The sequence below is a fragment of the Pinus tabuliformis genome, chromosome 6, assembly GCF_031772625.1.
Source record: "Pinus tabuliformis cultivar Carrire ecotype Pingquan chromosome 6, CPIR1, whole genome shotgun sequence".
NCBI lineage: Eukaryota > Viridiplantae > Streptophyta > Pinopsida > Pinales > Pinaceae > Pinus > Pinus tabuliformis.
Window position 1 is genome coordinate 147,527,721 of NC_142292.1, and position 20,407 is coordinate 147,548,127.

A 20,407-nucleotide genomic window follows, 5' to 3' on the forward strand; every position below is an offset into this window, starting at 1 on the left:
CCATGGTTTGAGTGCAAAACAAAAAAACAGTGAAGACTAATAGGAAGAGAAAGAGAATGCTGAAAGAACTTACCCTCTCGACAACAAATATTGGACAAGGAGAATCATAACTGACCGCAGTCGTCACAAAACAAAACTCTACTCGTAAGGAGCCGAGTCTATTAGTGCATAGTAAAGTTGGGAGCATAATCTTCATCAGGGAGAGAAAACTTACCTTGCCAGAGTGAGCAAAAACTGAATGGAAGGGTCCTTTTGAGGCCGCGACCTGGGCACAAACGCATACATACATAGTCAATTGATGTTACAACCATACAAGTAGCAGAGGAACCATAAACAAACTCCAAAAGATTGAGCGAGCAACGAAAATGAAACAGTGAGCATCGAGCCACCAAAGGAGCAGAGAACCTCACAATAGTTCAACCAACGACTAGCAGAGCCAAGCCAACAAGAGCATAAACCAAGAAAAAGATTGAGGCACAGCTACCACTTACCAACAGAGAAGCCACAGTCGGCATGAGCGAAACATTGTTGCATAATAGTGACAGTCACGCACAGAACTGCAGAGCTCACAACCCAAACAGAGCATAGTGAAAATGACTAGGAGAAACCAATACCCAAGGGTTTAGCCAAATGCGAGACGGAAGCCCAAGGCTAGGACAACTGTCCTCTCGGCGTACAAAATCATTAACACAGCAGTCAATGCCAAATCTAAAATATCAGCGCTAAGCCCTGGTTAATAAAATAATTATTTTTAAATCATTGTTAATCAACGGTTATTGGGTTGATTAAGTCATATAGCACAGGCTGGTCCCATCATAGTGGTATCAGAGCAGGATTTAGAATTGGCTTGAAAAATGGAGGTAGGAAGACGAGGTCATGGAAGAGGTGCTCGAAGGATAGCAGAAGAAGGATTGCGGGAGGAGATCAGGATCCTTACTGCCCGTTTGGAGGCAGTTGAAGCAGGGAGAAGAAGGGATCCAGAGATAGGAGATGATAGCGAAGAAGACGTTGTAGTGACAAAAGATGGATTAGATGAAGAGGGGCCGGAAATGAGACTGTTGAGGTCAATCCTATTGGTGAGCAGCAAGCCTAAAGCAGAAATCCCAAATTATGATGGCAGCTTGTCCATAGAGGTTCTGTTGGACTGGATCACCGAATTGGACAAGTATTTTGAGTGTGAAGAGGTCAGTGAAGACCGGAGAGTCAAGTTCACCGCGACAAAGTTGAAGGGACACGCAGCCTTGTGGTGGGACAGTGTCCAAGCTGAGAGAAGGAGGATGAACAAGTTGCTGATAAAGAAATGGTCAAGGATGGTGGCCAAATTGAAAGGCAGATTTCTGCCCAAGGATTACCAAATTGCACTGCATCAGCAAGTGCAGAATTTGAAACAGAAAGGGATGACAATAAGAGAATACACTGAAGAATTTTACCAAGTAAATTTGAGAGCTGGTTACATAGAGGATACCCCGGAGAAAACATCCAGGTATGTAAATGGTTTGAGATTAGAAATATTAGATGAAATTAGTATTCTTTCCCCGAAAAATATAGAAGAAGCATACCAGAGTGCTATGAAAGCAGAGGAGAAGATCGCCAGAAAACAAAATGCTAGGAGAGGACGGGGAACCAGTAGAGGAAGAGGACAGTCTTATGGCAGAGGACGAACTGCCAGTAATAGTGAAGAAGGCAGCAGTTCCAAAGCTTCTGGGACAGCAGAAAAAGGTGACAGCACGAGAGGTGGCAGGCCATATCAGTGAGGCAGGGGAAATGGCCGAGGCAGAGGAGCTAGTTATCAGTGCTACAGGTGCCACAAGTGGGGGCACAGATCTTTTGAGTGTCCTGAGGCAGAACAAGCTGGACAGAGAGGTGCATATGTTGCACAGCCAGAGGAAGCAGAGGCACCTCCCCAAGAAGCAGAAAATGTGCCAGAAATAGGGGAAGCCTTAGTTTTGAACAAGGTGTTGCTGAAACCAGCCAAAGAAACAGCTGAACAAACTCAAAGGAAAGCTTTGTTTCGGACAGTTTGTAAGTCACACGGTAAATGTTGTAAGCTGATTATCGATAGTGGGAGTACAAACAATCTGGTTGCCACGGAGATGGTGGAGAAGTTGGGGTTGAAGCAGTTGAAGCACCCCACTCCTTACAAGGTATCATGGCTGCAAAAAGGCCATCAATTGTTGGTAGATGAGCAATGCAAAGTGGAGTTCCATATCAGCAGATATAAGGATAAGGTCATTTGTGACATAATGCCGATGGATGTATGTCACATACTGCTAGGCAGGCCATGGCAGTATGACAGGAAGGTAGTACATGACGGGAAGACAAACTATTATAAGTTTGTCAAAGATGGGATCAAGCACACACTTGTGCCCATCAAGGAGGAAGAGACAGCGGAAACAAGTGGGACGAGAGTGTTATTAATGGGCAGAAAACAGTTTTTAAAGCAGATTGAAGACAGTGAAGTGAACTATGCTGTTGTAAGAAGAGCAAAGACGATGTTGCTACACACAGACGTGTCAGATTTGCCTGCAGAAATTCAGCAAATGCTGCAGGAGTTTAGCAATATAGTAGTAAATGACTTGCCAAATAAATTGCCCCCTAAGAGAAGTATAAGTCATCATATTGACTTTATACCCAAAGCAAGTTTGTCGAATAAGGCAGCATATCGGATGAGCCCCAAAGACAATGAGGAGATCAGAAAACAGGTGCAGTAATTGCTAGATAAAGGGCTGATAAGGGAGAGTTTGAGCCCCTGCGCAGTTCCAACAGTTCTCACTCCCAAGAAAGGAGGAGAATGGCGAATGTGCACAGATTTGAGGGCCATCAACAAGATCACCATTCGGTACAGATTTCCACTACCACAGATGGACGACATGATGGACTGCCTGAGCGAGGCAACATATTTTTCAAAGATTGAGTTAAAGAGTGGGTATCATCAGATACGAATCCGAGAAGGGGATGAGTGGAAGACAACCTTCAAGACTAATGAGGCACTGTATGAGTGGCTGGTAATGCCATTCAGACTGATCAATACACCCAGTACCTTTATGCGATTAATGAATGAAATGCTGAAAGAATACATTGAGAATTTTGTAATAGTGTACCTGGATGATATATTAATTTTCAACAAGTCAAGAGAGGAACACTTTTGACATGTTCAAAAAGTGTTGGAAAAATTGCAGCAGAATAAGCTGCTGATAAATCTGAAAAAGTGTACTTTTCTGCAAAAAGAATTGGTTTATCTGGGTTTCGTGATTGCAGAAAGTGAGTTGAAGATGGACCTAGAGAAGATTGCAGCAATTGTCAACTGGCCATCCCCAAAAAGTCTGTTTGAGGTACGTAGTTTTCATGGGCTGACAAGTTTTTACTAAAAATTTATAAGAAATTTCAGTGAAATTTGCGCACCTATGTTGGACACTATAAAGAAGGCAAATCAGCCTTTTCGTTGGACTGAGGCAGCGGAAAGGAGTTTTCAGCTACTGAAGAAGAAGATCATAGAGAGACCGATCCTGAGATTTCCAGATTTTAAAAAGCTTTTTCAGGTTCGCTGTGATGTAAGTGATACGGCCATTGGAGTTGTACTTAGCCAAGAAGACAAATCTGTTGCGTTTTTCAGCGAGAAGTTGAATGAAAGCAGGTAGAAGTATTCATCCTACGACAAGGAATTTTATGTTGTCATCCAAGCACTGAAGCACTGGAGACACTATTTGCTGGGGAATGAGTTCATTTTGTTCTCAGATAATTCTGCATTGTAGTATGGGATGCAACAGCACAAACTGAATCACAAACATGCTAAGTGGGTTGAATATTTGCAGAGTTTCACCTTTGTGTTGAAACACATCAGCGGGCAAGCCAACAAGGTGGCAGATGCGTTGAACAGAAGAGACTTACTTTTGTAAGAGAGTACAATTCAAGTGTTGGGCTTTGAGCACTTGAAAGACTTGTATCAGACGGACATGGATTTTAAGGAGGCGTATGAAACCTATCAGAATCCGTTGGTGAGAGATAATAGTCCGTGGTTGGACTATAATTTTTAGGAGAAGTTTTTGTTTAGAGGAGGACAATTATGCATTCTTAACTGTTCAATGAGAGAAAATATCATTCGGGAGAAGCATAGTGGAGGTCTAGCCGGACACTTCAGCATATACAAGACATTAGAGCAGCTCAGCCACTTTTATTATTGGCCAAACTTGTGAAGGGATGTGCAGATATTTGTGACCAGATGTAAAGTGTGTCAGTTGGCAAAAGGACACAGCCGAAATACGGGACTTTACATGCCATTGCCCATTCCAAGTAGACCGTGGGACTCAGTCAGCTTTGACTTCGTCTTGGGTCTACCAAGGATACAACAAGGTTATGATTTGGTGATGGTAGTAGTAGAACGATTTTCGAAAATGGCACATTTCATCCCTTGCAGAAAAACCAGCGATGCCACTCACGTGGCCCATTTGTTCTTTACAGAGATCATCAGACTACATGGTCTACCTAAGTCCATTCTCTCTAATAGGGACGTGAAGTTTACAGGGCACTTTTGGCGCACCCTGTGGAAGAATATGGACACGCAGTTGAGTTACAGCTCTGCTTATCACCCACAGACCGATGGGAAAATAGAGGTGGTAAACAAGAGTCTGGGGAACCTGCTATGAAGTTTGATTGGTGAAAATTCGCGGATGTGGGATCGAGTACTTACCCAGGCAGAGTTCGCTTACAACGACTCACCCAATCACATCACAGGTTATAGTCCTTTTCAGATCTTATATGGCATGCATTGTCACAGAGTGCATGAATTACGAGATCTAGGACAACAGGAAAGACGAAGTGTTGATGGGGAAGATTTCGCTAAAGCGATGAATGATTTACACGAGCAGGTGAAAATAAAATTGTAGGACAGCAGTCAAAATATAAGCAGCGAGCAAATTTGAAATGGAGAGAAGTGCAGTTTAATGTGGGGGATGAAGTCCTCGCACATTTGCGCAAGGAGTGTTTCCCTAGAGGTGCGTATAACAAACTGAAATACAAGAAGATAGGCCCCTGCAAAGTCCTCCGAAAATTTTCAGCGAATGCTTATGAAATACAACTGCCACTAGGAATAGGCATTTCGCCCATCTTTAATGTGGCAGACCTGTTTCCATACACTACTGATCCAGAAGAAGATAGTACAGCATGGCCTACACGGGACACCCAGGATGGAAGTGAGACTTGGATGAGACAAATGCCTTACGTTCAGCCCCCTGAGATCGAGAGGATCCTCGACACTCAGGTGGCCAAGCGAACTCGGCGGAAAGAGTATCTGCAATATCTGGTCAAGTGGAAGAACCATCCTATTGAGGACAGTTCATGGCTTGACGCCAAGCAGATAGAGCAGGCGGGTTATTCAGTCGAGAAGCTCATGGATCGGAGTCATGAATTTTTTTACCCCGGGAGCCTGATGCAGGAGCATCCAGCTAAGGGCGCCATGACCGAGTGTTGGTCTCAGCTAAGGAGGAGAGGTTCATCAGTAATTTGAATTTCATTTATGTTTGTTAATTAAGAACAGTATTAAGAGCCTGTTTTACGTCTTTGTCTGTTAATAGGTAGTTAGGGATAGTATAGTTGGGGACAGTACAGTCAGGTAGAAGTAGTTGCATACACATGGTTGTTTGGTCTCTTGTTTAGTTTATCTTCATAGTTATTTACTTTTGAAAAAAAAACAAAGTAACAGGAAAGAAAATATTATCTTTGTATTCTACAGAACGAAAGAATCAAAATAGCAAGATAGTTAACAACTACATAACTAAACAAGCAACTGCCAACAGTTTGCTTAACTATATTGTAAAGATTATAAAACAGATGTACACAACATGGACGGGGTTCGACATTTTTCTGGGCAGAGAAGAATAATACAAAATAGAGTTATTTTCTTTTCATTTTCCTGAGTCCATCTGAATAGCTATTATGTCCTTTCTCATCTAATTCTTGCTATGTGTAAAAAGAAGACAATTAAACAATCTTTCAACATCCTTCCTTGTAGAACAGAGGCGAATTTACAAAATAAATGACAAGCATAAGCATAGCTACAAGACAAACATAGATATAAACAACGAAGACCGAACATATAGTTCCATTGCACGATAAGAAGTTATAGAGGCACGAGAAGTATGCTACAGCGAGTCATCATTAACAAATACAGTCACTGAACCGAATTCAAGTAAGAGGTAATCTTGTGCGCACTAATACAAAATCCTTTTCATTAATTTTTCACAATAATTACAATAGCAAACATTGTGGTTCCAATGATACAATTACAAGTCTAAAGTCCAGCAGTCCTGAAGGCGAGAAAACCCTCCTTCGAAAGCTGAGCAATGAGAAGAGGGTTAGGGTTTAAACCCTTAAACAAAATTCATTACAGTTCACGGCAGAACCCACATTATTCAGTCAACCGAACCAGAAAACCAAAATTGCTCACAACCGAACGGCATTGCAACCGGACTCAGGTCGAGTACAAGAAAAGACAACTAGAAACCCTTTGACCAAACAGAGACAACAAGGAAAGATCCTACCGGTTCCATTCGAAGAAGGAGCCGAGGGATACTCCAGCCAGAGACCAGCGACCTGCATAGACAATACAACAAGGCGTTAGCACCGTGGTTTGAAAGCAAAACAAAAAGACAGTGAAGACTAATAGGAAGAGAAAGAGAATGCCGAAAGAACTTACCCTCTCGACAGCAATGCTGGACAAGGAGAATCATAACTGACCGCGGCCGTCACAAAACAAAACCCTGCTCGCAAGGAGCCGAGTCTATTAGTGCACAAAAAAGTTGGGAGCATAATCTTCATCAGGGAGAGAAAACTTACCTTGCTAGAGTGAGCAAACGTCGAATGGAAGGGTCCTGTTGAGGCCGCGACCTGAGCACAAACGCATGCATACACAATCAACTGATGATACAACCATACAAGTAGCAGAGGAACCATAAACAAACTCCAAAAGACCGAGCGAGCAACAAAAATGAGACAGTGAGCATCGAGCCACCAAAGGAGTAGAGAACCTCACAATAGTTCAACCAACGACTAGCAGAGCCAAGCCAGCAAGAGCGTAAACCAAGAAAAAGATTGAGGCACAGCTGCCACTTACCAACGAAGAAGCCACAGTTGTCGTGAGCAAAACATTGTTGCATAACAGTGATAGTCACCCACAGAACCGCAGAGCTCACAACCCAAACAGAGCATAGTGAAAATGACCGGGAGAAACCAATACCCTAGGGTTTAGCCAAACGCGGGATGGAAGCCCGAGGCCAGGACAACTGTCCTCTCAGCGTACAAAATCATTAACACAACAATCAATGCCAAATCTAAAATATCAGCGCTAAGCCCTGGTTAATAAAATAATTATTTTTTAAATCATTGTTAATCAACGGTTATTGGGTTGATTAAGTCATATAGCACGGGCTAGTCCCATCATGTTTCCTGTAAATGCCAAATAAAATAGGGGAGGAGAGACAACGTTGTTTAACTCCGATATTTCGAATTTTTTCTGGTATTAAATTTTAGATAGTCCATAACTAATGGAAATGGAATTCAATTGGAAATTGATAACTGTGGTTTTCTTACATATCCATTATTTTATTTATACTTTAACCGCTCTTCAAATTTTCCAAAAAAAATGGAAATTCCCGTAAAAATTTTTGAAGGAAAGTTTGCCGCTTGGTAGACGCGGCCTTTTATTTACCATGATCAAAATTTTATATTTCTATATAATGTATAAGAAGCGGCCAAATTGTTGCCCGCACATAATAATCCGCAAAATCCATGTTCTAATCACGTGGCTAATAACTTTACATGTTAGTCTTGGCCGTAAAGAAATCAGGACTCACCTACTTAGACGTTTCAGTTTTTAACATACATCTCGTTGGTTTTATTTAAAACTTACACAACTTTATATATTACAATATTTATGGCATATGCACGAGTAAGCTTTACTTACACGTGGACGTGCCATAGACTTATAAGCGGGCATATGACAATTTATTTCACTCTGCGAGAAAAGAAAACTTACTCGACAATTTATCTTTTGGAAACTAGGAAATGGTGCTATACACGTGTTTAAAAGATTAGTTTTGAATTTTTTAGTAGGAAAAGCAATGTTTGTTTCTCATTGGAAAGCAGCAAGGAAGTTAAAGTATTAGCGTAAGTTATATTAAAATTTATATTTTTATTAATTTTAAATTATAATTTTCGGAAAAATATTTAATCATATTCAAATGGTAAAAAACTTTTAAAATAAATAACAAAATTCCATAATACCTCACAGCTATATATTACATTAAGTTTCATTCATATATTTATGATGAAATTCGCCCAGAAATTTGATTATATCATTGCTACTGATCTATATTAAAACTGCAATCAAAACTATTCATCATGATATGATTGGGACTGCATTAGTCAGGTTTGATGGTCAAATATGATAGAATCAGTGATTTGAAATTTATCATCCCAACTTATTCCATTTTCATAATGCGGCGCAACATAAATTTGACCGTTGATTGAAGAAATATTATTTAAATAAAAAAATATAATCTTTTCATGTCCATATACGCACTCCTAAAACAATTTGATCGTTGAATGCGAGGAACAATTTTGCCCATAATTGCTTTGTTGCACATGACGTGACCAAACTCTTTTCTTGATATAATAAAAGCTTAAAATCAATTACGTAGGAAATACATTGCGAGCTATATGTCTGTATGTATCTCAATTGCGAGCTATTTGTCTGTGTGTCTCCTCTTTTTAAGATTCCATTGCCTTGTCTGTCTATATAGTTTTTTGCAAGTTGAAACTGGATATATTACTATTGCTCTATTATTGTTCAATATATTATAAGGTAATATTAAAAGAATGTTACTAAAAAGGTATTATTAGACACTCAGATTATATGGAGATTTCACAACTTAATCCAATCCTAACCAAAAATTATAACAAATAAACTACGAATAGTTTTTCACCATGATGACGCAAAAGCCGCTCATGAAAAGCAAATAGTGCAAATACTATTATGTTATTCAAAGTAGACGATGATACTAACAAAATATTAGGGATGAGAGCATTCCTAGGATGAAATGTACTTGCCAAAATGAAAATCAATGCATGCTTTATTTTTACAAACTCGCTTCTCAATCTACCACCACCACTAGGCTGGCTGCTTGCCTTCTTTGTCAATTAATGTGAATCTCGATATTATTGTGACTGGGCAGAGACAACAATAGGGTTACACGAGGAGATTTCATGGGTATGATGGATTTGATACACCATTATTTCGTGAAGGTAGAGGCCGTTAAAGATAAAACTTGGGCTTAACTCTGAACGTTCCATGGTCTAGTTGCTCAACATTAATCGAGATAGATGAGGATGGCACGTATGTAATATATTTTATAATTTTATATTTTTTTAATGCAATATGCATAACATAGAATACACATAAAAAGAAAGAGAGTTAAATGAAATCATGTTTATTAATTAAAATTAAAATTAATATTTTAATTTATAATTTATATAATAAAATATATTTTTTTGATAGGCGTATTTATTTCAATTAAGTTTGGATGTGGGTTTGTGGATTTATTTTTTAATCAAGGGTGAGGATTAATTGTGCAGAGAATATTTGTCTCTGAAAAGTTAATCTACGGGCGTGATTAGTGGGAGTGCAAAAAGGGGAATGTTACTTTTAAATGGTCTGTCGATCCCTCTTGCCACTTTAAATGGTAAATGGTCTACTAATCTCTCTCGTCACTATTAATGTCGCACTTGAGGCGATCGAAAAGATTAAGGATGGATGTTCACTCTTCTTGCATGTAACGTGGTTGTTGGGGGTATTGAATCAGTTTCACCATGTTGGTCTTAAAAAGATTCAAGACCAGTTGTATGGTTTTGCTCAAGTAAGTCTGCATTTGTTTTGCTTGCATCGTTGTGAATTGTTCAACTGTGGTGTTCATGTCATCTTGGGGCAACTTGTGTCATATTGTGTAAGACAATCGCTAGCTCTATCTTTTAATAATTACATTTTGGTTAATTTTTTTTATATAGTTATATAATGTTTTAAGTGCGACATGGTTGAATTTGCAAATGGAACTATAATAGGAATATTGTAAAACATTAAACTCAAGATACCATCATTAAATCCAAGGAAAAATAGAATGAATTTCAATTCCATGTGAAGAATTTTCATGCAGAAATACAAAGACCATATTTAATAAATGGAAATATCATTCTTAGAAAGAACCACAGTGTTTGGAGAAGCCATAGCTCTCATGCTAAGAAACATACATCTTTTTGGAAAACAAAACAAAAATTTAAATATACATTTATTAAATAGTGGAAAAAGTTCCATTAGAGTATAAAAACCTTCCAGTCATTTGATAGTTGTTAATGGCCGTTGAGACAAAAAATAAAAACCCTCACTAAGCCCATTAAGGAGTGATATAGATGATTAAAACCCTTGGAGGGTTGATCCATAAGTGGTAACCTACATCAAACATGAAAATAAAAGGTTGTGTAAGAAGTTGGGTGTGTAGAATGAACGTGAAAACCTTTCCTCTAGGTAGCTTCCCGCCGACAAAGTATACCTATAGTGAATGAGCGACGAGTGAGTTGAAAGCCAAACTCTCAAAATGTATAGGACAACAAATTAAAATAGGAAGTTGACATTACTTGTAGAAATGAGAATGAGGGTCACCATGGCCATTGTGCATACTACAAACACAAGAATTAAGGAAACAAATATTAATTATTTTGGTGAAGGAGGCAATTCTAATCCAATTTCGAGTGATTCCCGAAACCAACCTTCAGAAGGGATACGTCTTTGTTTCCTACTTACGCCAAAAAGTTTGAGTTGCATATATAGTCCTAGCCATAGTTGCAACCCTGCGGTGGAACCTTTTAAGAATGAAATTGAATGGCATACTCGAATGATAAAACAATAGCTATAAAACATTTAGCCTAGAGAAGTCTACCTGAGGTTTTGCGAGGGTTTGATTGCAAAGCCAACCTTTCCAACTAGAGACTCGACAAATGAGAGAAGGGGAAAAGATAGTGGTGGGGGTAGTTACTATGGTAACTTCCCTAGTCTAGATCAATAACACAAAACAAAAACTCAATCCCTAAAACATGAGATGATTGATGCATCCATTATGAAATAATTTTCTAACTTCATGATAGAACAACATGTTGTGGAGGCTTCGACCAGATAATCGACTCTATCTCGAGTATGGAATAAGATTAGGTAGATGTTAAAAAATAAATTAAACATTCGACCATTGATACATGTGGTTTAAATCAACATTAAAGAACTAAATCAACATTAATAAATGTGATATATCCACGCACCCAATCTGAATACTTTTCCAATATTTGAGGCCACCACTAGGTCATTCATAAAAAAATTGTAGAATCTAATAACATTTGTGTTATTTATTAATTGTTTAATACAAAATTAAATCAACATTAAAAAATTAAATTACAAATTAAACAATAAAAAATTAACCGAAAAATAAACAACTAGAGAAACATTTAATAATAATAAATTATTTATGCTAAAAAAAATTACAAAAATAAACCAAAAATTAAAATTAAAATGAAAAAGGGCCAAAAATAAAAAAAATGAATAAAAAATGAAAAAATTGAAATGAAAAAAATGAGAAATGGAAAAATTAAAATTAAATATGATACACAAAATTTAAAAATTAAATATGATAAAAAATTTAAAATTAAAATATTAAAAATTAAAAAATTAAAGGTAAATAAGATAAACAAAAATAAAAAATAAAATATGACAAACAAAATTAAAAAATTAAACCAAAAATAAAAAGGAAAAAACTAAATCAAAATTAAAGAAATGTTAAAGCGAAATAAAATATTCCTTGGTTTGGATGAACGACTTAAAACAAAAACTTAATCGTTAAACCATCAAATGATTGACACATTGGTTATGCAATACTTCTCTAAGTTTGTGATAGATCAGAAGATTCGGGAGCTTTGATTAGATAGCCAAGTTTATCCTGACTATAGGATAAAATTAGTCCGATGTTAAAAAAAATCAAACATCAAACAATGCACATCAGAGGAAAGAAACATGCAATAATGTAAAACATTAAACCTGAGAGAATAACATAAAACCCAAGACCCAAGGAAAAATATAATGACTTTCAATTCCATTAAAAAAAAATCCAGCAGAACTACGGAGACCTTATTTAACAAGGGAGGCTGCGAGGCAGCAAGTCCCTGCATTGAGAATCGAACTAGATGCTGATTCAATTGAGCTTCTAAGCCTTGACCAATGAAGGAGCTTGTCAACTTCTGCCTTCATCACCAAGTAACACAGATGCTAGCCTGTAATCTATCAGCAGAAGATGAAGCCTGTAACCTCTCACCTTTAGCCAGGCAGGAACCAGAAGCCAGATGCCTTTACCCTCTGGCCTTTCAACTCTAGCCTTTGCCTTTCAACTTGAACGTTCTGAAAGAATACAGATGCCTTTGCCTTAAGCCAAGTCCAACAGATGGAATCAACCTTTAGCCTTTTCACCTTGAGCCTCACGTTCTTAGAGCAAGCTTCATCGGGCAAGACAATTGAAATGGATGGGATTTCTAATTTCATTTAGTAATTACATATAAGAAGGGCACTGTTAACAAGTTGGCTGATTTGCGATCCAGGCCGCCACGCCAATAGCAAAGATTAGAACATTGATATACATTGCAGCGTTGAAATAGCTGCAGATCAAATTAAAATTTTATTCAAACAGGGCTATATACAGATTTAGATCAATAATTCACTAATGCACATTATAGCTATATTTCATACTACAGTATAGCAGAGATTTACAGATGTTTAGAAACTCTAAGCAGCCAAACTAGGTGAGTCTGCATGGTGGATAGTGTTTGCCTAGGTAACTTTTATTTGATAGGTTGCATTAGGTTGGGGGCTCCAGACAGGATTCAGATTGCCATCATGTCACTCTACAAGAATCACAGTGCAAAATCACAAAATGAGAGGGTTCACAGAAAGCATTTTTGGCACCACTGAAATAGAAAAGTGGTGTTCCCTCTCCCCTCTTCAATTTAGCTTATACACAGATCAGCATGAGGATTACCTTCAGGCAAATATAGGACCAAATTATCGTCATTGCCTTCTTTTCATATAATTATTCACAGCTTCCGATTTGCTGATGATGTACGGCCCCTACCAGAGCTTGCAGAAATAACAAGTCTTCTTCTTTCATTCTTTTTGTAACAATAAAAGAACTGATAGCCAATATTGACAAAACAAGAGACATAGGTGATATAAAATCAGGGAGGGCTTTGCTATGGATGGAAAAATACATGACCAACTTATTCCATTGTACTTCAGCCCTGGTTAACTGGAAAGCTATTCTTTATTTCCTACTTTACCTTCAACTTAAAAAAAAATGCAAATTAATCAATATAAAACCCTGAATAACATAGCAGTCATATGAATAGATTGTTAAACATAGGATGCAGATGACTGAACTACTTACTTATGAAGGTATCATGGTCTCTAATATACAGAAGGTCACCTTTGCAGCTACAATCATAGCTGCCCCATGTATTTTTGCAACTGCACTCTGAGCACTGGCAAGCTACCTTTTCTTTGCATTCATTTATATCTGAGCCGCAAGTTATTAAAACAAAAAGAGAATTAGTAATTGCACTAACAAAATTTGTTTTCATCACTTGGCGAGGTATCTGCCTCAACATACCTTCACACTTATCAACACCATCTCCCCTAAATCCAGGAGGACACTTGCATCCACTTGTCTGTGTGTCCTGTAGTAGTGGAAAGAGTAAATATTATTTTCCATTGAAGTCTATATGGTTAACTTCCAGTTGAGTAGGATAAGAGCTCTACCAGACAAGCAGAGAACATCTGTCCATCCTGGGTACTATGCCAGCAACCCCCATTATTGATTTTGTACCGTCCTGGCCCGGCAGCTGGTCAAATAGTTATTTGGGAAAAATATTAGATCATTAAAGCATCTCACTCGAAATGGTTATTAGGCAAAAGTAACTAGACACATTACCTGATAACAACAACTAAAGATGATGGAAAAATGATAATTCTCTCGAGCTTAATGAAGGGGAAGGTGAAGAAATGCTTTTAATGTTACAACTTAGCACTGAAGAGACAGATTGATATGTGCTTCACATAAGCTTCAGTAAGAGCACTAACATGTGCTACCACATTGGCTTGTGCTTCACAATCTAATTTTGGCCCTTGTGACCACAAGAATAGCATTTTAACCAGCCAAATTTATTGAAGATAGGATATCTACCTGAGGGTGAACACTACAGAAAGGCTGGGTCTAAATTAGTCACTGCATTCAGTGATTTCAAGCTTGAAATTTGAAATTTGCAGACCTTCAACTCTAAACAAATGTCAAGTTGAACTTTATGCCTAAGTTATTCAAATTCAATTTTTAATAGAAGTAAAAAATCTAATTCAAAAAACCAAACCTACATCCCTAAATTTGTACCTTTATTAATTTTGAAAATTTTATACGTTGAGTTTCTAAAATTTAATGATGAATTTATTACATGTTTTTCACTGCAAACTTCATGTTATAGTTTTGCGCTGCTGAACTTGGTCTCTAAACTCAAACAAAAACTCAAACCATGTGATATAGGGACCTAATGCATTTGCATTATAGTTGACTTAATGCATAAAAGCTCGCATAACCCTTAACCAACGGAAACATGTAAATGAAGAAAAAATTGCTGAAGATATTTAACAATTTATGTCAGTATTAGTTAATTGGAATCGTGTGGTTGAATGCCAAGAATAAAATAATACTTCTTGGAATCCCAATGCAAGCTAAAAAAACTACAGATCCACAAATATAGACATTTTAAGTCATCTTGCTCAAACCATGTTAAACATATTTGAACCATTAGTATTGGGATTATTGGAAAACAACAACTAATCTGTTATAAAGAGAAACAACAAAGAAACATGATAATCAAGCATACAAGGTGTCTCAGACAGAACCTACAGATCTACAAATACAGCCATTTTATGTCATCTTGCTCAGATCCTGTTTACCACATTCTAACACTCCTCACTATTAGGATTAATGGAAGAAGCGAACTAAGCTGTTATAGAGAGGCAGCAAAGAAGCAAGATAAACAAGCATGTGGACAAATAAGAGAACAAAAAAAACTACAGAAAAATTTCATCCCAAACGGGTAACAGAGGGAGCATACAAAGATACTCAAAAAAGCAATTGATGCATAAATTTGAAAAGAAAAGTCATGCACCCCATCCATAAGAAAAGCACCTATTTAGAATTGCACACCTTATTTCATGTATAAGTTGCATTTTAGTTATATAGGCACTACTTAAAAACTTAACCCATTGATCAGCAAAATAAGTATTCAAATTTTAGTGCAACACAATTATTTTGTTATTTGGCATAAAAAGACACTCCTTCACTAAACATTTGGAAATTTACTACTAAAATAAATCTTCTGGCAAAACGGGCAAGCAGGCTTCTTCTACAGAAGCTGCCACAACATTCATGGGACTCACTTTAAGAGCCCTTATTAAAGAAGCCCTGTTCAAGAAGGTCCTAGCATTCCAACTGTCAATTGACCTTTCAGGAAACTAGCACATTGCCTAGGTAACTTTTATTTGATAGGTTGCATTAGGTTGGGGGCTCCAGACAGGATTCAGATTGCCATCATGTCACTCTACAAGAATCACAGTGCAAAATCACAAAATGAGAGGGTTCACAGAAAGCATTTTTGGCACCACTGAAATAGAACAGGGGTGTTCCCTCTCCCCTCTTCAATTTAGCTTATACACAGATCAACATGAGGATTACCTTCAGGCAAATATAGGACCAAATTATTGTCATTGCCTTCTTTTCATATAACATATCTGCTTTGAACTCTGCTCCATAATCAAAGGCTTATGGCCCAAACAATTCACCACCATAGATCTTAATATGCAAAATAATAATAACTATAGAGCCTTAATACAGTAACCTGCACATTGACAATGCATGTTTTCTTTAACAATCCTATGCTAATAGAATTACCAGTACAATTACACATACACAGATAACATTATCCCTGGGAATAAATCAACAGCTAGAGCTGAAATCGTAACAGTCCAGTGAATATTTTCGGAGAAATGGTAAACCTGTAAGCAATAAACCTAGATACAAGCATAGAAACAAATATTTCAGAAGACAAGGACTTGGATACAGATGGTCTTGCTTTGACAGACTAACTGGCCCACAAGGGAAGCGCTTCGATACACAGACATAAACAAACCAGACAGAGACCAAAACATGACATAGATATATGCAGTTTTGCTGCTAGTTTTAGATAAAACAAAAATATTCAGAAAAGCTATCTATTTGGATGGTGAGTCGACCTGAATGGTACCAAGATAAACATCATTTTCTTTAGAAATTGTGAAATCTAGGTCGGCAAGTATTTTGGCCAAAATGTTGACCTGTCCTTAAGCTTCCTAGTCTGTTTTTGCATCTCATAGATACATAGTGGTATCTCTTACTGAGTTTTTGAGCGTTCCACATACATGCTTGTGCCATATAATCTAAAGTACTAATTAAAACCTTCATTTTCTTTAATAATAATTTTACATCGGTTAGAAAACGCACTGCAAACAAATTAAATGATAGAAGACTGGTCCAAGAAATTGCAAGTGTGAAAAAATACAGGGCTACCAGTAGATTATGTACCTGCCGATTATGAACATAATCCAGGAATGAAGGAACATCTGGAAATCGATGTATATCCTCTTCAGATGTAGCTAGAGATCTCTGAAAACAAATGATGTCCCCATCTTCAAGCTGCATGATTGACATCACCACAAATATAGGAAATAATATAGTGAGGGAACCATACTTAGTAACAAACTGCATTGCATGAATTTCGAATAATAAATCCCCTCACTGACCCTTTCTAAAATAAATAGAGATACAATAATGATAAAACAAGTATTGACAACAATGGTATAAAACTGAACTAACCTGGCTAGATCGAAAAGTAATTCTCTTTTCAATGGGTTCACACATGACATTTGGTTCAAATTTGATTTCCTACATATTACAACACCCAATGCATCAAAAATTAACCAATGGATCATAGACAACCAACAAACTAGGTGCAACAAGGATCCACAGATACCTTGGAATAAGAATGCTTATAATTAATTTGCCAGCACCACATGACATCGTCACTAATTAGTGTCACAGTATCCAAAAGCTTTTATTCAACTAACCTCGTAAAGATCAATTTCCTCATCTGGTGGAAAACCAGCCATGGCATTCAGCTTTGTAATAATTTTTATTGGCTTGCCCAGAGCCTTGACAAAAAGCCTCCCAACATACCTGAAAGACAACAACACTTAATCATATAGACCCAATAAAACATACCACAAGGCATTGTATTGAAAGGCAAAGTGATTTAGAACATTCAAGATAAACAAAAGCTATTACCTGAGCTCTTCTCTCTCTGGATCATACAGTTTGAAAAACAAAAGTATATCATCTTTTGTTTTATCAGGGGGTGGGAGCAGTCGATGATCCTACAGATATAAAATTATAAATCATTATCAGGTAACAGTGTCATAATGCCTATCACAACTGGACTGCATATCTTGGCTGCGGAAGCCGCCATTTTTGTCTCGACCCTGAATCCGCCATTTTTGTCCCGATCCTATTCAGGCTATCGAGAATTTCAGCCAAAGTGGTTCCCATCCTTTTGAGGGCGTCGAGTATTTCCGCAAATAGGTATCAGTGCCATTGTGAAGCTCTGCCATGGCTTCATAATAATAAGCTCTATGTCCCGATCCTATTCAGGGCATCAAGAATTTCAGCCAAAGCCATGCCTTCATAATAATAAGTTCTCGATTGTTTACACTCTATTATCTCGAATCAGGTCCTGCTTGCCAAACTCTGCAGCTACCAATCCCAGGGATATTCGTAATGTAATTTAGCATTAAAAGCAAACAAAGCTATTAAAAAACTAAAAATAAAAACACCTCCATGTGGGCCCTCCCATCAGTGCCACATGCCTCACCTCCTTCTCTGTGGCATAGCATGTAGGGCCTAAACCATGCCACTTAACATTGTATCATGAATACAGGAGGCAAAAGGATAATCCAACTGCCCACTGCACATTCTCGGCTTTGTCTCATCCAGCTACCAACACTCCCGTATGAGCAGATAGATACAGGCAAGATAGGGCTCAGCTGAACGAACTAGGTTGTGCAGAGGGGATTTAAACTCTTGGCTGTTTAACCAACACAGATGTCATAGCTTCCCAAACAGATGTTAGCACCATTGCTCTTCATGCTACCTTAGCTGCGGGCTCAAATTTTTAGCTGCTAGCTCGAATGTTTAAACTCTTGGCTGTTTAAACGTCTAAGCTCCATGCCTTGTTGGCTGTTTAAGAGTCTAACCTCCCTTACTGTCAGCCCTTCAGCCCTTCCAGTTCAGAGAGACTCGAGACAGATTCCTTCAGCCATAAGCTCCATGCCCTACAGTTTAACCGTCTAAGCTCCATCCCCTGTTGCTTGTTTAACAGTCTAACCTCCCTGACTGTCAGCCCTAGGATGCAGGAGGATTAAATCCATAAACCCACAACATCAGTAGTGGTTTCTCCGGCCAGTCCCAACAGTGCTAGCTTCCTTCAGACATGCATCCGTACAACTCCCCATCCATCAGTGAATCAATCCATCAACCCACCAGTCCCAGTGCCAGTCTGTTTCCCCGCCCTGCGGCAACGATGAAAGCAGCTGCACAACCAGCAGCAACGGAAGAGACCGTTGCAGAACATTAAAATAACTTTAGTGATGTTGCAGTCCTGTAGACTCATAGCTCATACTGCTCATTCAAATTACCTAGTCTGTTGTGAACAGCTGAGCCACAACTCAGCATTTGAGAGAATCAAAAATCGAAAGAATGGAAGCTAACAGTAGCGTGAGTAATAAGAATAACAGTTTTAGGGTTGGGCAAGTCGAACTGAGGAACTTCTGCCCGGCAGATTTGGAAGACTTGTACGAATGGGCTAGCGACGAAGAAGTGACCAAGTTCATGACATGGGAAGCTTTTAAATCCAAAGAGAAGCTGAGTGAATTTCTGCTAAAGGTGGTGATTCCTCATCCATGGTTCAAGGCAATATGTTTCAGAGGGAGGCCTATTGGTCATGTCATGCTCAAGCAAGGAACCGATATTCGCAATTGCCGAGCTGAGATGGGGTACGCGATTGCCAGAAGATACTGCGGGATCGGCTTCTCCACTGAAGCCGTGACTACAGCACTGAAAACGGGATTCAGAGAATTCCAGGGAATCAAGGGAATTGAAGCCCTTGTGCTCCCTAAAAACATGGCGTCGGCAAGAGTGCTGAATCTGCATCCATGAGGCGCGGTAGCATGAGTGTTTCTTGGTCGAGTGGATCCAGTTCAACCAGAACCAGCTGCACTCGAATCTCTTTGAATCAGAAGGGCCTGCTGGTAGGGCAATCGAAGGAGGGAAATATGTGGGTTGAGTGAAGAAGGCAGAAAGCGAGAGCGAAAGCAGGTACCTGGTCCATATTAAGCAATTGATCCCAGCATCCTTTCAGGTCGAAACCTCAAAATCCAGTCTCAGTCAATTTGGCTCCGCCATACCTGGACAACTGCAGCACCTGCATGCAGAACACCTACCTGCCAATACGCCCAAACTAAAACTGCAAATAATTCAAACTGCAAACAATCCAAACTAATTTTAAGTAATGCTAACATTAATATACGAAATCCTCTGACAGTCAGCAATAATAAACATGGGCTAAGGAAAATAGCCTAAGCTCCAACCTCTCCTGCCTCGGGAAGAGGCCAAATAAGATGGCAAACCAGAAGACTTTGGTCATCCTGGCACAAAGCATTTTAAAACTTTGCTCTAACCACCGCATTCTCTGAAATAGCACTTCAAATTAATGCTAAATCAACCCATTCGGATTACTATAGTCCCTGGCCATTGCCAGATGGCAAGGACTAATAAGAACATGTTCATCTTAAATAGAAATATCAGTGTTAGAAAGAACCATAGTGTTCAAAGCAGTGACAAGTCTTATGCTTGGAAATACACATCTTTTAAATATTATAAGACATAAGTTTAAATGGTGGAAAAAGTTCCATTACAGGGTAAAAACCTCTTTCTCATTCCATAATTCTTAATGGTTGTTGGGCCAGAAAATAAAAACCCTAGCTATGTTCGTCAAGGAAGAAAAATTACATATACATGAATGGAACCCTTGTATGGTTGACCCATAAGTGGTAACCTGCAACAAACCCTTCATATATAACCTATAACAAACCCTTCCATTAGAGGATAAAAACCTCTCAGACATTTCAGAA

General features: G+C 38.3%; 1 protein-coding gene across 1 annotated transcript; it reads right to left on the reverse strand.

Annotated features, from left to right (window-relative positions):
• Positions 1-6,286: 6,286 nt before the first annotated feature.
• LOC149257806 (uncharacterized) lies at positions 6,287-18,950 on the reverse strand. The gene is made up of 13 exons (XM_089388359.1): positions 18,914-18,950; positions 18,759-18,808; positions 17,508-17,596; positions 17,291-17,399; positions 17,040-17,108; positions 16,749-16,859; positions 16,562-16,631; positions 13,892-13,974; positions 13,743-13,809; positions 13,521-13,649; positions 6,692-6,755; positions 6,537-6,588; positions 6,287-6,364 (listed from the first exon to the last, which is right to left on the reverse strand). Exons 1-13 carry the CDS (start codon positions 18,948-18,950, stop codon positions 6,287-6,289), a joined length of 1,008 nt encoding a protein of 335 aa, XP_089244485.1.
• Positions 18,951-20,407: the final 1,457 nt, after the last annotated feature.